This window comes from Pongo abelii, chromosome 2 (assembly GCF_028885655.2).
Source record: "Pongo abelii isolate AG06213 chromosome 2, NHGRI_mPonAbe1-v2.0_pri, whole genome shotgun sequence".
Taxonomy (NCBI): Eukaryota; Metazoa; Chordata; class Mammalia; order Primates; family Hominidae; genus Pongo; species Pongo abelii.
Genome location: NC_085928.1, coordinates 102,600,403 through 102,622,369, shown reverse-complemented (window position 1 = coordinate 102,622,369; position 21,967 = coordinate 102,600,403). Strand labels below are relative to the sequence as shown.

The window sequence follows — 21,967 nt, the reverse complement described above, 5'->3', positions numbered from 1 at the left end:
TCTGATCTTCTGATCTGAATGGAGATGCCTGGACAGGGGCTGCAGGAAACTAAAGCCCAATGCCTACTCCCACCGTGGAAGGGGCCAAAATCAGGCTGACTGAGGCATCAGTGCTTGACCTGGGCCCTGGGGTCTCTCTTGGATGCAAGACTGTCCCGGTATGCTGCTAGGAACAGGGGCCTAGGGTTGGTGACCTGAGGAAAGGGGCTCTAGCCCACACCGGGGAATCTTTCTGGGGGGAAGGCAGAAAAGTTAGGGGCTGAGCCCTCCTCCATGAGTCTAATCTCCAAAGGGCAAGTGTATGGTCAGTAAAGGTCTTTATTGGAAGAGAGATCCAGCCTCCTTGGCTCTGTCAGCGCCCTAGGTCATGAGGATTTCGATGTCAAGCTCCAGCCGGCTGGCTCTGACCTCATAGCGGCCCCGGATCAGGCCTCGGGTTTGGCTGGCATGCCAGCGCCAGTGAGACTGGATGATGCAGGCCGCTTGGCGTGCCTGGAGGAACCGCCTGCGGGCCTGCCACATTCGAACCTGTGCCTGCACCTTCACCACCGCCCACTCCTGGCAGGTATAGAGTCTTAGTGCCAGGCGCCGTCTTTGCTCCAACATCTTGGCCTGCATCGACCTCCACCAGCACTGGATGACCCAGGCTCTTAGTGCTGAGTGCAGTAACGTCCGGCGCACCATGTTGCCACGCCACCATGACTGAATCTTTATGGCTGTCTTCTCTAACTGATCGGGGGGAAGGAAAAACAGGGAGATGCTCAATGGGGGACCCTCCCCTCCTGTTCCTATCCCCCGGAAAGAAGGCCTGGCCCAGGTGCCCCTGACTTCTTGTTTCTAGGGCCCATCCATCTTGTTTCCAATCCCCCACTCACATTTAGACACGGTTCATTACCTGTTAGGTAAGTCCCTACTGCAAGGGTCTTACTCACATTTTGCGTGTCCATGGCCTTGATCCTTAGGGTCTACTTATCTGTCATTTAGGCCACCCTTGTCTTTAGCCCCACCCTCAACTGTTAGTCACACCGCCATCATTGGACTCCGCCCACTTGCACACAAGACTCCACCTCATCAGGTCCTGTCCGCGCACATAATAACCGCATCTCTCTCTCCTCTTCTCTTGCTTGCATCTCTTTTGCTTTATTGATTCCCACCACTTTGGGAGCCTACCATTATCTCTTGCCTTCAGTTTATTTCCCAGCCCCAGTGGCATTCCTGATCCTCCTGATGGCAGTGAAGAGAGAGTCATGCAGCTTACCCACAAAGAAGGAGTTTTACTTTAAGCCTCTACTCATAGCCAATTTGGATTTCCTGAAGCTTAAGTGTCAGGGCGCCTGTCGGGGCCCGAGGAACGTGTTTACAGAGCTGTATATTTTTGGGTAAAATTTGTGAAAGCAAGATATTTCAGCTGCAATTGGAGAAGACCTCTGTCTCTCTTCCGTCTTACTCCCTCTCTCACTCACCTCCTGTTGAGCGGGGTGGAAGGGCAGCCTCTTTTGCCGTGAGACTAAGGGAAGGCTGAGTTGGAATAAACTCAGTTGTTTTTTTTTCTTTTTTTTTTTTTGAGACGGAGTCTCGCTCCGTCGCCCAGGCTGGAGTGCGGTGGCACAATCTCGGCTCACTGCAAGCTCCGCCTCCCGGGTTCAGGCCATTCTCCTGCCTCAGCCTCCTGAGTAGCTGGGACTACAGGTGCCCGCCACCACGCCCGGCTAATTTTTTGTATTTTTAGTAGAGACGGGGTTTCACTGTGTTAGCCAGGATGGTCTCGATCTCCTGACCTCGTGATCCGCCCGCCTCTGCCTCCCAAAGTGCTGGGATTACAGGCGTGAGCCACCACGCCCGGCCTAGACTCAGTTTAACAGCATAGATTTATGTGGTTCACAGTCACCCTTGGGAACACATAAATCCTTGCTAGCCATTCTGCTGTTGCTGTGTTCATTCACCTTGCTCATGGCGTGAAGATGCAGGAACAGAAGCACTGCTATCCAATAGGAACGTGTCTTCCAGTGCTGGCACCAAAAGTATTTGGGCAGGGGAGGAAAAGTAAGTGTGAAAAGTATGGAACCAGAAGCCAGTCTGTAGAAAATTCTTCCTGTTATTAGATGTGTAAAACTATAAGTGGAAGGTTAAAGTCTCATTGATGCCTGATTAAAATTGAAGTTCTCTCTTGTCAGGAATATGCTTGACAATGCAATGATACAATTTTAAACATTTCATACTTTTTTCTTTTCTTGGTGGGAATTTTGTGAAATGGAATTTATCTGAATTTCTGTGATTGTAGGGCACAACCAGCAGAGCTACTGTAAACAACGTGGAAGTCAGTGTGAAAAATCACATGCTTTATGCATACCAAATGTCAATCATAAGAATATTTCTGTAGACAATGCGGTTGTAAAATCATCCTATGAAGAAACATTAAAAGGTTATGCAGCTGAAAAGTAGAAAAATATAGAGGTGGGTCAGTTAATTCATGTAAATATTATGTTTGATGTATTTATCAACTTAAAAAATGTATAATTTGTTGTAATTTCTTTTCTCATCTTTAATAAATACTAATTTGACATCTGTAATTTTGTGTGCTTTTCTTAAAGCAGGGTTTCTAAATGATATGTTTTAGGTCCCACAAAACCTGGCTCTGTCCTGCCTCACTGTAAGAATGCAGTTGTGCAAGCAGATCTCCTGGGAGCTCACAAAAAGCTGTGCTTCTAGGATTCAGAATTAGCACAGGCCATTTTGGCTCTGGCTTTAGCACGCATTTCATTATCCATTTTTCTGCAAGAAGGTTTGCTGGGTGCCCACGGCTTGTAGGGCCACACACTGTCCATGGCTTCTGTTTATATGTTTTTGAGGATCCTGCTGCCTTATATCATTGCTATGGCACTGCTCATCTGGGCGTCTTACAGGTTCCGGCCCCACTGTCAACCAAGCAACCTTGGTAAACCAAGCATGTTTACTAAAGTCTTCAAAATAGTGGATCCTATTGCTTCCCTTAATGACTGCCAATCTGGGTGAGCAAAGTGCTGGAACCAGCCGTCTCAAGGGCCTTTACTTTGTCAGTCCCGGTGTCAGGCATCCACCCCTACAGGAGGGATCACTTAGTGGCCAGTGTTCTGGGGGCTCAGCCCATCCAGGCCAGGTTGCCATGGTCAAGATGCCACACTCCACCATTTCTCCCCCATTTTGGCCTGGTTGGGAGTTGCCATAATACCATCACTTTGCTATCTTCTTCTCTGTCCCTGGAAAATCCTGCCAGAGTTCACAGTTTTGCAGTTGAAAGTGGCAGCAGATAGGGGTGGGGGTTAGACAAACTCCCTGAGTCTTACTAAGTTTTCACAGAGCATGGTCCTCAGTCTCTATTTCCTCACTACTTCTTCTCCAGCTTCCTGTTCTTTTCTTCTTGCTTGATATATATTTTTTTCTGACTATAAATATAGTATATGTCTGTTGCCAAAATTTCAATATGCAGACACATATAAGGTGGAAAGGGAATTTCCCATGAAATTTTTCCCCAGAGCTATTCTTTCAGATCTTATACCATGTATAACTGATGTAAATTTTCTAATAAAATAACTTACTTTTAATCAAACATGTAAAATATATTCTTGTAAAAATTTATGCATTTCAAAATTTGCCTTGGCGATCAATGTTTCCTCCTCTGCATTATTACTGGTTCCAGCTTGGAGGGTATCCTGGACAACTAGCTATGCATTTATCTTTTTTGTTTTTAACTGTGCATTTATAAACACACTACATCCATGTACCTACAAAATACATAATACTACTGTTTTTAATGTGTTTCTGTGTATCTTTTTTAATTCATTGAAGTAATCATGTAACATAAAATTGATTGTTTTAGCCATGTTAAAATTCTAGCTTCTAATTTTATCTAATTTCGAAAAGAATCCCTGTACCCATTAAGTAGTCATTCCCCATTACTTTTTCCCACTCTAGCCCCTGGCAGTCACTAATCTGCTATTAGCCTCCATGGATTTGCCTATAAAAGACATTTCATATAAATGGAATCATACAATATGGGCCTTTTGTGTCTGGCTTCTTTCACTAGGCATAACGTTTTCAAGGATCATCCATGTTGTAGCATGTACCAGTATTTCATTCCTTTTTATGGCTGAATAATATTCTACTGTATGGATGTACTACATTTTGTTTATCTATTCATCAGTTGATGGGCATTTGAGGTGTTTCTACTGTTTGGTGATCGTGAGCAGTGTTGCTATGAACATTCTTGTATAAGTATTTGTTTGAACACCTGTTTTCAATGCTTTTGGGTATATACTTAGGAGTGAAATTGCTTGGTCATGTGGTAATTGTGTGTTTAACTTTCTGAGGAAGCACAAAACTGTTTTTCATGCAGCTGAACCATTTTTCATTCTCACCAATCTCTGCATCCTCACCAACACTTATTAATTTCCTTTGAAAAATTATAGCCATCTTGAGTGTGAAGTGGTATCTCATTGTGATTACAATTTTCATTTCCCTAAGACCAGTGACATTGAGTATCTTTTCATGCACGTGTTGGCCATTTGTGTACCTTCTTTGGAGAAATGTCTGTTAAAGTCCTTTGCCTGCTTTAATTGGCTTATTTGTCTTTTTGTGGTTGAGTTGTGGGAATTCTTTATATATGATGGGAAGGAGACCCTTATCAGATATATGATTTGAAAATATTTTCTCCGTTCTGTAGGTTGTCTTTTCATTTTTTTCATAATGTTCTTTGTTTCAATTTTGTCAAGTCCAATTTATCTATTTTTTTCTTTGTTGCTTGTGCTTTGGCATCCTAGCTAATAACTCATTGCCAAATCCAAGATTATGAGGATTTACCTGTGTGTTTTCTTGTAAGGGTTTTGTAGTTTTATTGGTTACATTTAGATATTAGATCAATACTGAATTCACATTTGTATATGTTGAGGAAAGAATCCAACTTCATTCTTTGCATGGGGTTATCCAGTTGTCTTAGCACCTGTGTTGAAGAAACTATTCTTTCCCCTGGGTCTTGGCACCCTTGTTGAAAATCAATTGAACATAGGTGTACAATTGATTTTTATTTCTGGTCTCTCAATTCTAGTCTGTCAATCTATATATCTATTCTAACGCCAGGATAGATATCACATGTCTTGATTATGGTAGTTTTGTAGTAAGTTTTTAAATGGAAAGTGTCAGTCCTCCAAATTTGTTTTTCGTTTTCAAGATCATTTTGTCTATTCTTAGACCCTTGCAATTCCATATGAACTTTAAGATTAGCTAGTCCATTTCTGCAAAGAAAGACAGTGGGAATTTTGACAGGGATTACAGTAAATCTGTAGATTAATTTGGGGAGTAGTCTTCCAACGCACGAAGATGGAGTATCTTTCCATTCCATTTACATCTTTAATTTCTTTCTACAGTGTTTTGTAGTTTTCGTTGTATACGTCTTTCACCTGCTTTAGTTAAATTTATTCCTAAGTATTTTATTCTTTTTGATGCTAAACAAATGGAATTGTTTTCTTAATTTCATTTTTGAATTGTTCACTCAGTGTGTAGAAATACACATGATTTTTGTATGTTGATCTTATATCCTGCAACTTTGATGAATTAGTTTTTTAGCCCTAATAGATTTTGTTGTGGATTCTTTAGGATTTTCTTTATGTCTTTATGTACGTAAGGTCATGTTATCTGCAAACAGATAGTTTTCTTTTCTTTCTTTTTTTTTTTTGTTTTTGAGACAGAGTCTCACTATGTTGCCCAGGCTGGAGTGCAGTTGTGCAATCTCAGCTTACTGTACCCTCCGCCTCCTGGAAGCAATCCTCCCACCTCAGCCTCCTGAGTAGTTGGGACGTGCTACTATGCTTGGCTAATTTTTTTATGATTTTTGTAGAGATGAGGTCTCATTATATTGCCCAGACTGGTCTCAAACTCCGGGACTCAGGTGATCCTCCTGCCTCAGCCTCCCAAAGTGCTGATATTACAGGCGTAAGCCACTGTGCCTGGCTAGTTTTACATCTTCCTTTCCAATTTGTGGGCATTTTAGTTTTCTTTCTTGCTTAATTGCCCTGGCTAGAACTTCCAGTACAATGTTGAATAGCAGTGATGAAAACAGACATCCTTATCTTGCTCCTGATCTTAGAGAAAAAGCTTTCAATCTTTCGCCATTAAGTATGATGCTCATTGTGGATTTTTCATAGATGATCTTTAGCAGGTTGGAAAAGTTCCCTTCTATTCCTAGTTTACTTAGTGTTTTTATCATGAGAGAGTGTTGGATTTTGTCAAATTCTTTTTTTGCATCAATTGAGGTAACTGTGTTTTCCTCCCTTTAGTCTGTTAATATGATGTATTACATTGATTTTTGTATGTTGAACCTTCTTTGCATTGCTAGGATAAATCCCAGTAGGTCATAGTGTATAATCCTTTTAATATGCTATTAGATTTGAGTTGCTAGTATTTTTTGAGGATTTTTGCATCTATATTCATAAGGGATATCACTCTTTAGTTTCTTATAGTGTCTTTGTCTGGCTTTGGTAACAGGGTAATGCTGGCCACAAGGAATTAGTTAAGAAGTGCCCCTATTCCTCTATTTTTTGGAAGAATTTTAGAAGAATTGGTGTTGGTTTCTCTTTAATGTCTGATAAAATCCACCAGTGAAGACAATCGGTACTGGATTTTTCTTTATTGGAAATTATTTGATTACTGATTCAATCTCTTTACTTGTTATAGAGCTATTCAGATTTTCTAATACTTCTTCAGTTGGTTTTGGTAGTTTGTGTGTTTCTAGGAATTTGCCCATTTCGTACGTTATCTAATTTGTTTATATACAATTGTTCATAGTATTCTTTTATAATCTTTTTTATTTCCATAAAGTTGGTAGTAGTGTTCCCACTTTCATTTCTGATGTTAGTAATTTAAGTCTTCTGTCTCTTTGCTTGTTTAGTGTAGCTAAAGCTTTGCCAATTTTTGCTGATATTTTTAAAGAATCAACTTTTGGTTTTGCTGATCTACAGTTTTTTAAATTTTCTATTTAGTTTATCTCTGCTATAATCTTATTATTTTTCTCCTGTTGGCTTTGTGTTTAGTTTGCTCTTCTAGTTTCTCAAGGTAGAATGCTCTACTTTTTCTAGTTTCTTGAGGTAGAAGGCTATGTTATTGAGATCTTTCTTCTTTTTTAATGAATGTAGCCATTTGCAGCTATAAATTTCCTTCTGAGCACTGCTTTTGATGCATTCCACAGGTTTTTGCACATTGTGCTTTTATTTTCATTCATATCAAAGTAAATTCTATTTTTTTGTGATTTATTCTTTGACCCATCAGTTGTTTAAAAGTGTGTTGCTGATTTCCTCAAATTGGTGAATTTTTCATGTTTCCTTTGATTGTAGATTTCTATGATCATTCCACTGTGATCAGAGATGATATTTTTATGATTTCAATCATTTTCAATTTATTGAGACTTGTTTTGTGGCTTAACATATGGTCTCTCCTGGAGAATGTTTTATGTGTACTTAAAAAGAATGGGTATTCTGCTGTTGGATGAGTACTCTGTATAGGTTCGATAAGTCTAGTTGCTGTGTAATGATGTACAAATATTCTATTTCCTTGTTTATCTTTTGTCTAGGTGATCATCTATCCATTATTGAAAGTGAGATGTTGAAGTCTTCAACTATTGTTGTTGAACTGTTTATTTCTCCCTTTATCTGGGTCAGTTTTTGCTTCTTATACTTTGGGGCTCTTATTAGGTACATATATGCTTATAATTATTATGTATTAATGGATTGACTCTTATCATTATACAACGCTTTTGTCTATCGGAACAATTTTTTGTCTTACACTCTATTTTGTCTAATATTAGTTATTGTCTAGCATCCCTTCACTTCCACCAGAAGGACTTCTTTTACCCATTCTTAAAGGGCAGGTGGTCTACTAGCAATACACTAGCTCAGTTTTTGCTCATCTGGGAATGTCGTAATTTCTTTTTCATTTTTTCTTTCTGCTTTTCAAACTGGGTAATCTCAATCAACCTATCTTCAAGTTCAATGCTTCTTCTGCCTGTTCATATATGCTGTTGAACCCCTGTAATGAATTTTTCATTTCAGTTATTGCACTTTTCAACTTCAGCATCTCTATTTGGTTCCCTTTCACAATTTCTGCCTCTTTATTGATATTCTCTATTTCGTAAGACATAGTTCTCATGTTTTCCTCTAGTTTTTGTACATGGTTTTCCTTAACTTCCTGAGCGTATTTAAAATAGTTGCTTTAAAGTCTTTGTGTAATAAGTCCAATGTCTGGGCTTCCTCATGGGTAATTTTTATTACTCTTTCTCCCCCACTATGTGTAGGCCATGCTTTCTTGTTTCTTGCCTTACAAATTTTTGTTGAAAACTTGATGTTTTGAATGTTATAATGTAGCAACTCTGGAAATCAGATTATCCTCTTTCTCCTGAATGTGTTATTGCTGCTTGTTGTAATTGTTGCTGTTTGTTTGTTTACTAACTGTTCTAAAGTAATTTTGTAAAGTCTACATTCTCAGTTTTATGTGGCTACTTATGTGTTTTTCTGTTAGCTTAGTGGTCAGCTTTGACTCAACAAAGATTTAATTAGGTACCTGGAACCAAAACGAAAAACGAAACAAAACAAAACAAAAAAAAGGAAAAATACCTCCCAAACTCCAAGTATTTGCAGAAGGGCCCTGTGTAAGTTTGGAGGCATGTCTGTGACTATCTGCATACTTTATAACTCTGCATTAGCCTTCTTTCTGTGTAGAGCCTGAAGATTAGCCAGAAGTGAGAGATTAAGGCTGACCCTGTGATGCCTAGGCATTAATTAAGATGTTATGCATAGCGACAGAAACCGTTTGAATAATGGAGAGATTAAAAGCTACCAGAGAAATGTGGGTCAGGTACTTCCTCAGGCACTTGATGAGCATAAATAGACAAGCAATATGTAGACACCCATTATGATCTGAAATCCCATGTGCAGCCATCCATCCTACTGTGTAAGGTCAAGCCAAGTGAACGGGTCAAACATTTTACCCAGCGCCAGAGAGGAAATGTTATAAAACTGGGTAAGCTCACAAAATACCTGTACTTGTTGGGCCATGGCCTTTAGATTGGTTTATATTTGGTCAGAGTTATTTATATACATGCAATAAGTTGCTCCTTAGATGGCGTAGACTCCCTCCCCTCTGCTCTGACCAGGAACTAATCTAGGGTGAAGTGATTATCTAATACCACCCGAGCTAGAGAGTCATGTGATTGTTGCACCAGGGTGAGACTGTGCTATATCAGATTTATGTGTTGGGAGAGCATAGCTGACAAGTTTGTATTGACCTGAATGATTTGTTGCTGTGTTACAGTGGCAGTACTCGTTACAGTGGCAGTACTCCTTACAGTTCCTGCTAGTGAATAATCCTGCTCCTAAGAGTATGGGAATAAAAACAGCTCACCTCTGTCAGAACAAATGTGGTCTGGCTGGGAACCAAGGGGTCTTGGCTACTTGAATATAAGGGAGGGCCCAAAGACATTAGGTAGTGATATGGTTTGGCTGTGTCTTCACCCAAATGTCAATTTGAATTTTATCTCCCAGAATTCCCACATGTTGTGGGAGGGACCCAGGGGGAGGGAATTGAATCATGGGGGCCAATCATTCCTGTGCTACTCTCATGATAGTGAATAAGTCTCAAGAGGTCTGATGGGTTTATCAGGGGATAGTGAATAAGTATTAAGAGATCTGATGGGTTTATCAGGGGTTTCTGCTTTTGCTTCTCTCTCATTTTTCTCTTGCCCTTCATCTCCTGCCATGATTGTGAGGCCTCCCCAGCCATGTGGAACTGTAAGTCCAATTAAACCTCTTTTTCCTCCCAGTTTCAGGTATGTCTTTATCAGCAGCATGAAAATGAACTAATACAGTAAATTGGTACTGGTAGAGTGGGGCGTTACTGAAAAGATACCTGAAAATGTGGAAGTGACTTTGGAACTGGGTAACAGGCAGAGATTGGAACAATTTGGAGGACTCAGAAGAACACAGTAAAATGTGGGAAAGTTTGGGACCTCCTAGAGGCTTGTTGAATGGCTTTGACAAAAATGCTGATAGCGATATGAACAATAAGGTCCAGACTGAGGTGGTCTCAGATGGAGATGAGGAACTTGTTGGGAATTGGAGCAAAGGTGACTTTTGTTATGTTTTAGTGAGACTGGCAGCATTTTGCCCCTGCCCTAGAGATTTGTGGAACTTTGAACTTGAGAGAGATGATTTAGGGTACCTGGTGGAGGAGATTTCTAAGCAGCAAAGCATTCAAAAGGTGACTTGGGTGCTGTTAAAAACATTCCATTTTAAAAGGAAAACAGATCATAAAAGTTCAGACAATTTGCAGCCTGATGATGCAGTGGAAAAAAAAAACCATTTATGGAGAAGAAATTCAAACTGGCTGCAGAAATTTGCATAAGTAGCAAGGAGCCTAATGTTAACCCCCAAGACTATGGGGAAAATGTCTCCAGGCCATGACAGTAAACTTCATGGCAGCCCCTCCCATCACAGGCCTGGAGGCCCAGGAGGAAAAAGTGGTTTTGTGGGCTGGGCCCAGGGTCGCCATGCCGTGTGCACCCTAGGGACTTGGGGCCCTGTGTCCCAGGTGCTCCAGCCGTGGCTGAAAGGGGAAAATGTACAGCTCAGGCTGTGGCTTCAGAGGGTGGAAGCCCCAAACCTTGGCAGCTTCCACGTGGTGTTGAGCCTGTGGGTGCATAGAAGTCAAGAATTGAGGTTTGGGAGCCTCTGCCTAGATTTCAGAAGATGGATGGAAATGCCTGGATGCCAAGGCAAAAGTTTGCTGCTGGGGTGGGTCCCTCATGGAGAACCTCTGCTAGGGCAGTGCAGAAGGGAAATGTGGGGTTGGACCCCCCCACACAGAGCCCCTACTGGGGCACTGCCTGGTGGAGCTGTGAAAAGAGGGACACTATCCTCTAGATCCCAGAAAGGTAGATCCTCTGGCAACTTGCACTGTTTGCTTGGAAAAGCTGCAGACACTCAACACCAGCCTGTGGAAACAGCCAGGAGGGAGGCTGTACCCTGCAAAGCCACAGGGGCAGAGCTGCCTAAGACCATGGGAACCCACCTCTTGCATCAGTGTGATCTGGATGTGCGATCTGGACTCAAAGAAGATCATTTTGGAGCTTTAAAGTTTGACTGCCCTGCTGAATTTTGGACTTGCATGTGCCCTATAACCCCTTTGTTTTGGCCAAATTCTCCCATTTGGAACAGCTGTATTTACCCAATACCTGTACCCTCATTATATCTAGGAAGTAACTAGCTTGCTTTTGATTTTACAGGCTCATAGGTGGAAGGGACTTGCCTTGTCTCAGATGAGACTTTGGACTGTGGACTTTTGGGTTGATGCTGAAATGAGTTAAGACTTTCAGGGGAATGTTGGGAAGGCATAATTGGTTTTGAAATGTGAGGACATGAAATCTGGAGGGTCCAGGGGTGGGATAATATGGTTTGGCTGTGTCCCCACCCAAATTTCAACTTTAATTGTATCTCCCAGAATTCCCACATATTTGTGGGAGGAACCCAGGGGGAGGTTATTGAATCATGGGGGCTGGTCTTTCTTGTGTTATTCTTGTGATAGTGAATATGTCTCACAAGATCTGATGGGTTCATCAGGGGTTTCCATTTTTCCTTCTCTCTCATTTTTCTCTTGCCACTGCCATGTAAAAAGCGCCTTTCACCCTCTGCCATGATTGTGAGGTCTCCCCAGCCATGATTGTGAGGTCTCCCCAGCCATGTGGAACTGTAAGGCCAATTTAACCTCTTTTTGTTCCTAGTTTCGGGTATGTCTTTATCAGCAGTGTGAAAATGAACTAATACAGGTAGGACACATTTGAAGTCACAGATTTGGGTCTGGACCCTGTTGTTCCCCTTGCATAAAAGGAGGCAGAAGTGGGCTGTGGGAATCAGGAGTGCATGTAATGAGTCCCAAGTTTCATAGGACCATGGTATACCCCATGGATGAATTAGAGAACCTGAAAATGGGCTATGTTACCCTGGGCCCCAAGAGGTGAAGTGATACTGAGCTCCCAAGTGTCTCCAAGTCATGTTAAATCTGGGGCAGATATGTAAACACAATCCCTGCTTGGGGTTCTGGAGGGGCAAATAACAAGTATGCCTTGGATGCCGAGCAGTTGGGCTGTAATTTTGGGTTTTATGTTAGCAAGAGAGAGTGATATCTGTAGTGCTGGTAATTGTGCCAGATCAGGGGGAATTAGAGTAGCTCAGGGAACAGCTTTGGTGTGGTATATTAACAGGCCCAACAATTACATCTCCTGAGAAGCTTGGCTCTGATTTCAGCCCACTGTGTTAAAATATTGGGACTATTAGGCTCGTAAGGGGAGGTAGTAGTAGAGGGGTGGTCTGATCTCTGATGGTGTGGATGATCCTGCATTTGGGGAGACCTCAAAGGATGTGTCTAAGGTGTTGGGGGAGGAAGTGGTGAAGTGGTAGGTGGGGCAGTGGTGGTAGAAAAATAACTATCCCAACAGACGTCAAAATGTCTCCAATCCTGGAGGACCCAGAACTCAGTCCATCTCCATGTAGGAGGTGTGGCAAGACAGGGGATGGTTAGGTTACTTGGGACTCCAGTGAGCTGTGGGTAAGCGCACATGACTTAGCCTGCTACAATTGGTGACAGCAGTCAAGAGTGGTCTGGCCAGTATCATGGGCCAATTGGTAGAATCATAGGCAATAATGTAAGCCAGGAGACTTCGTGACAGGGAATGCACTAGCTTGGTAAAATGCCCTTCCAAAGGTTCCTCCTCATCAGGGAACTTAGAAAGACAACTTTTGAGTTCTGTAACCAAGTCCTAGATGGGGGTGCAGGGGTTGTCAGTCATCAGTTGTCTTACCTTCCTGGACACTGTCATGGCCAAGGGTCCAGGTCAGGTAATGGTGGTGTTGTCCCCTGTTGTCTTGGGCTGAGGCACTGTCATCTTCTGTGTAGCAAGGTCCAACATTGTCTTGGGCTGGGTGCTATCATTGGAGGCATTTCCATCTCCAAGACTAGGTTGTCATCTCCTGACATTGATGATGTCTACCAATTTCAGCACCTCCTCTCCTCCAAGACAAGTATACTTCCCAGGTAGCAACTCAAAACAGGAAGATGGGGCACTGGGGGCCCACAGTGGTCCAATACATTTGGGAGGCTCTGAGCAGGCTATGTTTACATTGTTGAGATGGACTACTGAAACCACAGGTTATAAGTAATCACTGAGGGTCCTTGAGGTTGCATTGTGCAAAGGCTTTGGAGGTGCTTTTTTCTGAAGAGGAGGATATTTCCATCCATAGATAGTACACACTCCAAACATGGCCTTTGGCCAAAGAGAAGAACAATATGTTGTGGGAATATCACCAAATCAACTGGTATAGATCTAACCATTTTTTTTATTGACAATTAATACTCCAAGGAATGGAAGTACCACTATTTATGCATCCATTTCCTTATCCATGGGTATTCTTTTGTTCATTGTTTTTATTTGCCACTACATATTGTGTGGCATAAATGTCTTTCATGTGTGTCATCACACACATGAAACGCTATCGCTCAGGGCTTCTCATAGGAAAGTGTGGCTTCCGGGCCAAAGGGTATGAAGGGTATGGGCCTATTAAATTTTAACAGACGATGCCAAACTTCCCCTTTAAAAAGCCATAATTCCACCAACCACAGTGTATGAGAACACCATGCATCTCTGCCAACAGTAGGCATTATCACACTTACAGATTCTTTTTAGTCTAAAGGGTATAAAGTAATATCTCATAGTAACTTTATTTTACATTTCTGTTGCTACTGGGAGGATTGGGGATACTTTCATATGTTCATTGATAATATTAGGTTGGTGCAAAAGTAATTGCGGTTTTTGCCATTACTTTTTTTTGTTGAGACGGAGGCTCACTCTGTCACCCAGGCTAGAGGGTAGTGGCGCGATCTTGGCTCACTGCAACCTCTGCCTCCCAGGTTCAAGTGATTCTCATGCCTCAGCCTCCTGAGTAGCTGGGATTACAGGCATCCGTCACCATGCCTGGCTAATTTTTGTATTTTTAGTAGAGACAGGGTTTCATCATGTTAGCCAGGCTGGTCTCGAACCCCTGACCTCAGGTGATCTGCCCACCTTGGCCTCCCAAAGTGCTAGGATTACAGGCATGAGACACCGCACCTGGCCTATTTTTGCCGTTACTTTCAATGGCAAACCGCAATTACTTGTGCACCAACCTAATATATATTTGCTCTTCTATTTATATTATTTTGGCCATTTTTCTATTGGGTTGTAGTTTTGTCATCCGGGACAACTCTACAGGCATTCAAACTGTTTATCTGTCATTTGTTTTGCAATTCTCCTTTCTGTTTTTTTTAACCTTTGCTTATGAAAGTATCTTTTGCCAGTGAAGCATTTCAGTCAAAGATATCTCTCTTTTTTCTTTTTCGTTTCTTTTTTTTTTTTTTTTTTTTTTTTTGAGATGGAGTCTTGCTCTGTGGCCCAGGCTGGAGTGCAGTGGTGCAGTCTCAGCTCACTGCAACCTCTGCCTCCTGGGTTCAAGTGATTCTCCTACCTCAGCCTCCTGAGTAGCTGGGACTGCAGGTGCGTGCCACCACGCCTGGCTCATTTTTTGTATTTTTAGTAGAGATAGGGTTTCACCGTATTAGCCAGGTTGGTCTTGATCTCCTGACCTCATGATCTGCCCACCTCAGCCTCCCTAAGTGTTGGGATTACAGGTGTGAGCCACCACACCCGGCCAAACATATCTCTTTTCTTTCCTAGCTTTTGTGTTTCCTTTCTGGTCTAGAAAGTTCTCCCAAACCTACAGGTCATACAGTATTGTCTCAAACTTTGTGGAGAGGGAAATATTGATTACAGATAAAATCTAGGAAAAGGGAGGAGAGGAAAACATCAAGAAAGTTAATTAGCACATCCGGGAGAAACTATGCCCATCAGCTAGAGCCTTGAGGTGAAAGAGAGAAAACAGGCAGCGGGCAGGCAGCAGGTAGAATGGTTTGTCTTCTGTTAATCTCAAGAGCAAGGGATCCAAGGCCCAGAGGCAGGTTGCACCTGGAGCTGCCCTCTCTTGCAAATTCCTCTCCCGGTTACTCTGGCACTAGTATCCCAACCTCCACGGTCATAGAATTATAGTGAGAGAAACTTTGTGGAAATGAGCTAACGTCAGTGAGAGGAGGGCTCCTGTGTCTGCTGAGGTCTGCACCATGGGAGGCCTGCCAGGTGATGTGTGGTGGTGTCAGGAAGGTGCAGACTAGTGGTCCCCAACCTTTTTGACACTAGAGACTGGTTTCATAGAAGACAATTTTTCCATGGACGGGGTTGGAGGGGATGAAACTGAAACTATTCCACCTCAGAGCATCAGGCATAAGAGTCTCACAAGGGCGTGCAACCTAGATCCCTATGCGCAGTTCACAATAGAGCTAGCGCTCCTATGAGAATCGAATGCAGCTGATCTGACAAGAGGCAGAGCTCAGGCCGTAATGCTCACCTGCTGCTCACCCTCTGCTGTGTGGCCCCGTTCCTTACAGGCTATGGACTGCTACCGTCCCTGGCCTAGGGTTTGGGGACCCCTGGTGTAGACTAAACCTCGGGTGTGGAAGGATTCGCTCGAGTCCACTGGCTGGCAGGCAACTCCCAGCTGTTGCTGGCCGGAGATCTCCTGCTGCTACACATCCAAGTTGGACACCCCAGGAACTGGGAACAAGGGCTTTAAAAAGTGGGTGCCCTTCTCTCTTAGGGCCCTTGGAAGGGTCTGAGCTATCCTGGCCCAGATCTCATTGCCTGATCATCCTGTCAAGGGTGGGCCATCCAGAGTGTGCTGGAACCGGTTGACTGGGAATTGGGAGTCAGCCACCTCAGGGATTAATTTTCCAGTTAGATTTTAGTCTACCAGGAATTAATGTTGACATGTGTTGAGAGATGAGGGGTCCAACTTTATTTTTCTAGATGGACCCACTATTTATTAAAGAAGCTGTGATTTTCCCATAACACTGAAACGCCACCTTTATCATTTATTAAATTTTCATATTAGTTGGGGTCTATTTCTTTTTGTTTGTCCACTCTGTTCTGATCATTTGTATGTCTATTCCTATTGTTTGGGGTACAGTTACTTTAGAGTGCTGAGTCTGGGCTCCCTGTCTATTCTCTTTTTTTTTTTTTTTTTTTTGAGATGGAGTCTTGCTGTCACCCAGGCTGGAGTACAGTGGCACAACAACTCACTGCAACCTCTACCTCCTGGGTTCAAGCGATTCTCCTGCCTCAGCCTCCTGAGTAACTGGGACTATAGGCGGGTGCCTCCACACCCCGCTAATTTTTGTATTTTTAGTAGAGACAGGGTTTCACCATGTTGGCCAGGCTGGTTTCAAACTACTGACCTCAGGTGATCTGCCCACCTCGGCCTCCCAAAGTGCTGGGATCACAGGTGTGAGCTACGGTGATGGACCCCTGGCTGTTCTTTATTAATGATTTCTTGGTAACTGGATATTCATTTTGAGAGATATGCCTTTGTATCATTGTGAATAATTAAAAATCCATTGGTATTTTATTTGGGATTATGTTCATTATATATTTGCTATCATAATCTATTCTCTCTCTTAGAAAATACATTAATAATCTTACCATCCAAGGACATTTTTCCGATCCTGTTTTGTGTCTTTTAATTTGACCAACAGGTTACTTCATACAGGTTCCATATTTAATTGATTGCCAAGTATTTAACAGATGTGGGGTTTTTTTTTTACTATTATGGGTGGATATTTTATCCAATTCATTTTTCATTTGGCTATTGTTAATACAGAGAAACACTAGAGATTTTTGTGTATTTATTTTTTATTAGGCCACATACCAAATTCTCTATTAATTTCTCTATTTTGTTTGTCCTCATTAGATTCTCTTGGAATTTCTAGGTACCTTATTATTATTTTTTATTTTTATGGGTACATAGTAGGTGTATATTCTAGGTGTATTATTATATCAGCAGCAGAAAGAAATAATTTTAATCTTCTTTTCAAAATGTATTCTAATGTTTCCATTTCGCCATCCTGTTGCATTTGCTGGAACCAGGACAATATGTATAGTGATAGTAGAAGGCATCCTTGTTAGGGTCCTAATTTTAATGCAAATGGCTTTTTAATGGAAATGGTGCTCTGTCATCCAGGCTGGAATGCAGTGGCGAGATCCTTGAGCTCCTGGCCTCAAGCACTCTTCCTTCCTGGGCCTTCCATAGCTCTGGGATTACAGGCGAGAGCTACTGTGCCTGCCACCACCACCCCTCCTCTGCCACCGCTCCCCCACCCGACGGCTGCACCTTTTTTTTTAAACCATTTAGAATGCTCCTTGCCTAAAAAAAACAAAAAACCAACAAACTAGTCTCCAGTTTTTAGCAGTTTCTTTCTATTCTAGTTTTTCTCAGAGTTTTATTAAGATTGGCTGCTGAACTTTATAACCAGCATTTTCAGTATATATTAAGTTGATCAGGGGGCTTTTTGTTTTCCTTTTAAATTGTTCATGTAAAGACATATGACTAATTTTTCCTGAATTGAATATTTCTGGAATAACCCTTATTTACTCTTACTGTCTTGTTCTTTGGACACACTGCTGGATTCTATTTGGTAATGTTCAATTTTTTTACATTTACATCTGTATTGATTACTGAGATTGGGCCATAGCAGAGGTCAGCAAATTACTGCCCCTGGGCCAAATTCAGCCCACGACTCGTTTTTGTACATCTCATGACCTGAGAATGGTTTTTACATTTTTTAATGGTTGTGAAAAAAATTAAAAGAAGAGTAGTATTTTGTGACAACGGAAAATTATATCAAATACAAATTTTAGTGTTCATAAATAAAGATTTATTTGGAACACTACTGCACTCATTCATTTACATATTGTTCGGAGTGCTTTTGTGAGTGGTAGAGTTGAGTACTTGCAAAAGAGACTGTATGGCCCCCAAACCTAAAATATTTACTATTTGGCTCTTTACAGAAATGTTTGCCAACCTCTCTGGTCTATCTTTTTATTGGGGGAGGAGCTATCTTTATCAGATTTGGTATGAAGTGTAATCTGGCTTTGTAAAATGAATTGGAGAATTTCTTTTCTTTTTTCTGTTATGTGGAATAGTTTAAATATCTTTGGAATGATCTCTCTAAAGGTTAGATAAAGCTCAGCTATGAAACTATTTCTTCCAGGGCAATATTTAATATATAAAAATATAATCTTCCTTGGTAATTGGTCTATTCAAGTTTTCTATTTTTTCTTGGATTGATTTTGGTAATTTAGATTTTGTTAGAAAACCATCCATTCCCTCAATAGTTTCAAATTTGGTTTGCCATAAATTTGCATAGTGTTCTCCTTAATATAATTTTAATTTTACCACATCTGTAGTTGAGTCTCAGTTCTCATTTTCTGTCTTGTATATTTTTACCCTCTTTTTTTTCTTTAATCTGGTTTATAAGAGAACTGGAGAGTTTATCTGTTTGTTTGTCTGTTTTTCAAAGAAACAGCTTTTGAGTTTATCTTTCCTTTAACTTTTTTTCTTGGTTTTCCATTTCACTAATTCAAACTTTTATTATCTCCTAGTCTTCATTTATGTTAGATTATTTTGTCTTTTTTCTCACTGTTAGGATGAGTTCCCACATTTTTGGGATGTATTTTGGGGGTCTATCTTCCATAATAAGGCATTTGAGGCTATTGGGGTCTATCCTCCATAATAAGGCATTTGAGGCTGTGAAATTCCTTCTAAGCCCAGGCTTTATTAGGAAGTGGTCTATTTTTTCATTGCTTTATGGGTAGTTTGCAATTTTATCTTGATTTCACCTCCCTTTAAGAGTTTTTCTTAATTTCCAATGAGGTAAGACTTTTATTAATTTTTAAATTATTTGTTTCTGATTTTATTGGATATGATCACTGAAAATATGTATACAATTTCTATTTTTTTGTTGTTTTTAAGCTTCTTTTAGTGGCCCAGTACATGGCAGTTCTTTGTTAATATTCTCTGGACATATGAAATAAATGATTATTCTCTGTTTGAAAGATATACAGTTCTGTATGTATCTGCTGATGACTGCTTGATGATTACTGTTTATTCAATTCCCCCATGTCCCTGCTTTTTGGCTAATGATGTTGAAATTTCTTACAATAATAATCACATTGTCGTTGCATTTCATAGTTCTAATAATTTGTTAGTTGATTCTTTGGGGTTTTTAAAGTAGGTGACCATATCAGTTATAAATACTGACAACTTGGTAGTTTTTTTCCCCCAGCATGATACCTCTTTCTTTCCCTCCCTCCTTCCTTCCCTCCTTCCTTCCCTCCTTCCTTCCCTCCTTCCTTCCCTCCTTCCTTCCTTCCTTCCTTCTTTCCTTCTTTCCTTCCTTCTGCTGTTGCACAAAGACTCAAGAACAGCATTGAAAAGCATTGTGGGGAGTGGCACCACGTTTCCCTCCAACTTTAATGGGGTTGTTTCTTATGCTTTCCCACCAGTGAGGATATTTGCAGGAGTTTCATTTTATCTAGCCTTAGCAAATTAACTGCATTTCCTTCCGTTCTTGTGTGCTAATTGTTTTTTGTAATCAAGATGTTTATTAAATGCTTTTCTTTTTAATAACAGCATGTAACCGCCCAGTGGGTTCTCTTTGCCTGCTGTCTAGACAGAGCCAATATCAAGACAGGGGAATTGCAATAGAGAAAGAGTTTAATTCACACAGAGCTGGCTGTATGGGAGACTTGAGTTTTATTATTACTCAAATCAGTCTCCCTGAAAGCTTGGGGATAGGGGGTTTTAAGCATAATTTGGCAGGTAGGGGGTCAGAAAGTGGGGAGCGCTGATTGGTCAGGTTGGAGATGAAATCATAGGGAGTCAAAGCTGTTCTCTTGTGCTGAGTCAGTTCCTGGGTGGGGAGGCCACAAGACCAAATGAACCAGTTTACTGGTTTGGGTGGTGTCTACTGAGCCATCAAGTCCAGGGTCTGAAAATATCTCAAGTACTGATCTTAGGTTTTACAACAGTAATGTTATCCCCAGCGGCAATTTGGGGAGGTTCATATTCTTGCAGCTTCTAATTGCATGACTCCTAAACCATAATTTCTAATCTTGTGGCTAATTTGTTAGTCCTGCAAAGGCAGTCCAATCCCCAGGCAAGAAGGAGGTTTGTTTTGGAAAGGGCTGTTACCATCTTTGTTTCAAAGTTGGGCTACAAACTAAATTCCTCCCAAAGTTAGTTCAGCCTACGCCCAGGAATGAACAAGAACAGCTTGGAGGTTTGAAATAAGATGGAGTTAGTTGGGTCAGATCTCTTTCACTGTCAGAATTCTCTCAGTTATAATTTTTGCAAAGGCAGCTTCAAGCAGGAAGGATTTCACAGTTTTCCTCTTTGATCTGTTAATATGGTAAATTACATCAATATATTTTTCCCACGGAAACCTCCTCACAGTGGTGGACTTTAGCCAGATTTTAGGCTACCTGACACCTTCAGGGAAGTTTAAACTTTCCCTCTGAAGTTTTGATAATTGAATCTGCTGAAATAGACTGACGATTGACAGACAGGAGAAAAGGCATACAAATGTATTAGCATGCAAGCACATGGGAATCATATAAGCATGAAACTCAAAGAAAAGTCAGATAATTGAAGCTTAAATACCCTCTTCATATGGGAGAGGAAAGTGGAAAATGTAGACAATTCTAGAGGAAGAGTAAATGATTTTTAAGAAGGATGAATGAGCCTGAAGCACAAACAATAGCTGAAGGCAAAGTTCTTCTAGGCTCTAGTAGGGGTGGTGATAAGTTGTAGGAAGGTGAAGGGTGGAACTGCATTGCAAACAAAGGTTGTTTTTGTTTGTTTGTTTGTTTTTGAGACAGAGTCTCGCTCCGTTGCCCAGGCTGGAGTGCAGTGGCGCTATCTCAGCTCACTGCAACCTCCACCTCCCGGGTTCAAGCAATTCTCCTGCCTCAGCTTCCTGAATAGCTGGGATTACAGGCACGTGCCACCATGCCTGGCTAATTTTTGTATTTTTAGTAGAGATGGGGTTTCACCATGTTGGTCAGGCTGATCTTGAACTCCTGACCTCATGATCCACCTGCCTTGGCCTCCCAAAGTGCTGGGATTACAGGCGTGAGCCACCGCGCCCAGCCAAAGCTTGTCTTATTATGCAGATAAAGTCTCTTGGTGACAGCCCTCAGAACAGATGAAAAGTCTGCTCATGCTGATGATCTTTAATTTCTTCTTCAGTGAGTAACTATCCCTTTTTAATTTGATTTCAAACAGTGGATTGAAGGCAATTGTGTTTCTTTAAAAGAACTTCCCTCAGTCAGATAAAGGAACTCAGAGAGAGCTCCTTCCCGCACTTGTGGGGAGAAACAAGGGAAGATCAGAGACCTTGATTCTGAGGCAGCTTGGGAGGCCTTTCATTCAAGGTGCTTAGTACAGCAAAGAGCTATACTTTGGGGGTGTTGTTTTCTGAGCCCAAACACACCTGATTCCCTTCCCCATGTCTGGGGACTCTCCTTCTTATCTGTCTGGGTGGGAAACAGCCTGCCTCTATTTATAGAGATGAAAATACCAGTTTCTCACTTTCTCAGCTACCCTGGCTGCTGGGACAGACATGTGACCAGGATTGGCCAATCAAATTTGCGTGCTGAGAATTTTCAGTCTGCAGCTTGGGATCCGGAGAACCAGGATAGCAACCCCTGTGTTGGTGCTGGAATCCTCAGCAGGCTGGTTCTGTGGTATGATGTTTTCTGTGGTTCTAGGTGCATAACTTCTCTTTGATCTGCCTGTTTTCTGAGCCTGGTCCCTGGGCTTTCTGACAATTTGGTGAGCTACTAAATATTGTTTCAATACACTTTTATTTTGCTTAAGTAAATATGAATCTGTTTATGTTTGTAGTTAAGATCAATGACTAACATATTTGCATTTGTGGAATAAATCCTACTCATTCAAGCATTATTTGAAAT

The 21,967-nt window shown here is 41.4% G+C and overlaps 1 protein-coding gene across 4 annotated transcripts; it reads right to left on the bottom strand.

Annotated features, from left to right (window-relative positions):
- Positions 1–300: 300 nt before the first annotated feature.
- IQCF6 (IQ motif containing F6) lies at positions 301–1,067 on the bottom strand. 4 transcript variants are annotated; one of them, XM_054550655.1, is made up of 2 exons: positions 933–1,067; positions 301–729 (listed from the first exon to the last, which is right to left on the bottom strand). In XM_054550655.1, exons 1-2 carry the CDS (start codon positions 945–947, stop codon positions 361–363), a joined length of 384 nt encoding a protein of 127 aa, XP_054406630.1. In that variant the 5' UTR covers positions 948–1,067; the 3' UTR covers positions 301–360. The 4 variants fall into 4 exon arrangements, with proteins under 4 accessions (XP_054406630.1, XP_054406631.1, XP_054406629.1 ...); XM_054550656.1 differs by having other exon boundaries at positions 301–725; positions 933–1,002; XM_054550654.1 differs by having other exon boundaries at positions 301–725; positions 896–947.
- Between the last annotated feature and the right edge of the window lie 20,900 nt (positions 1,068–21,967).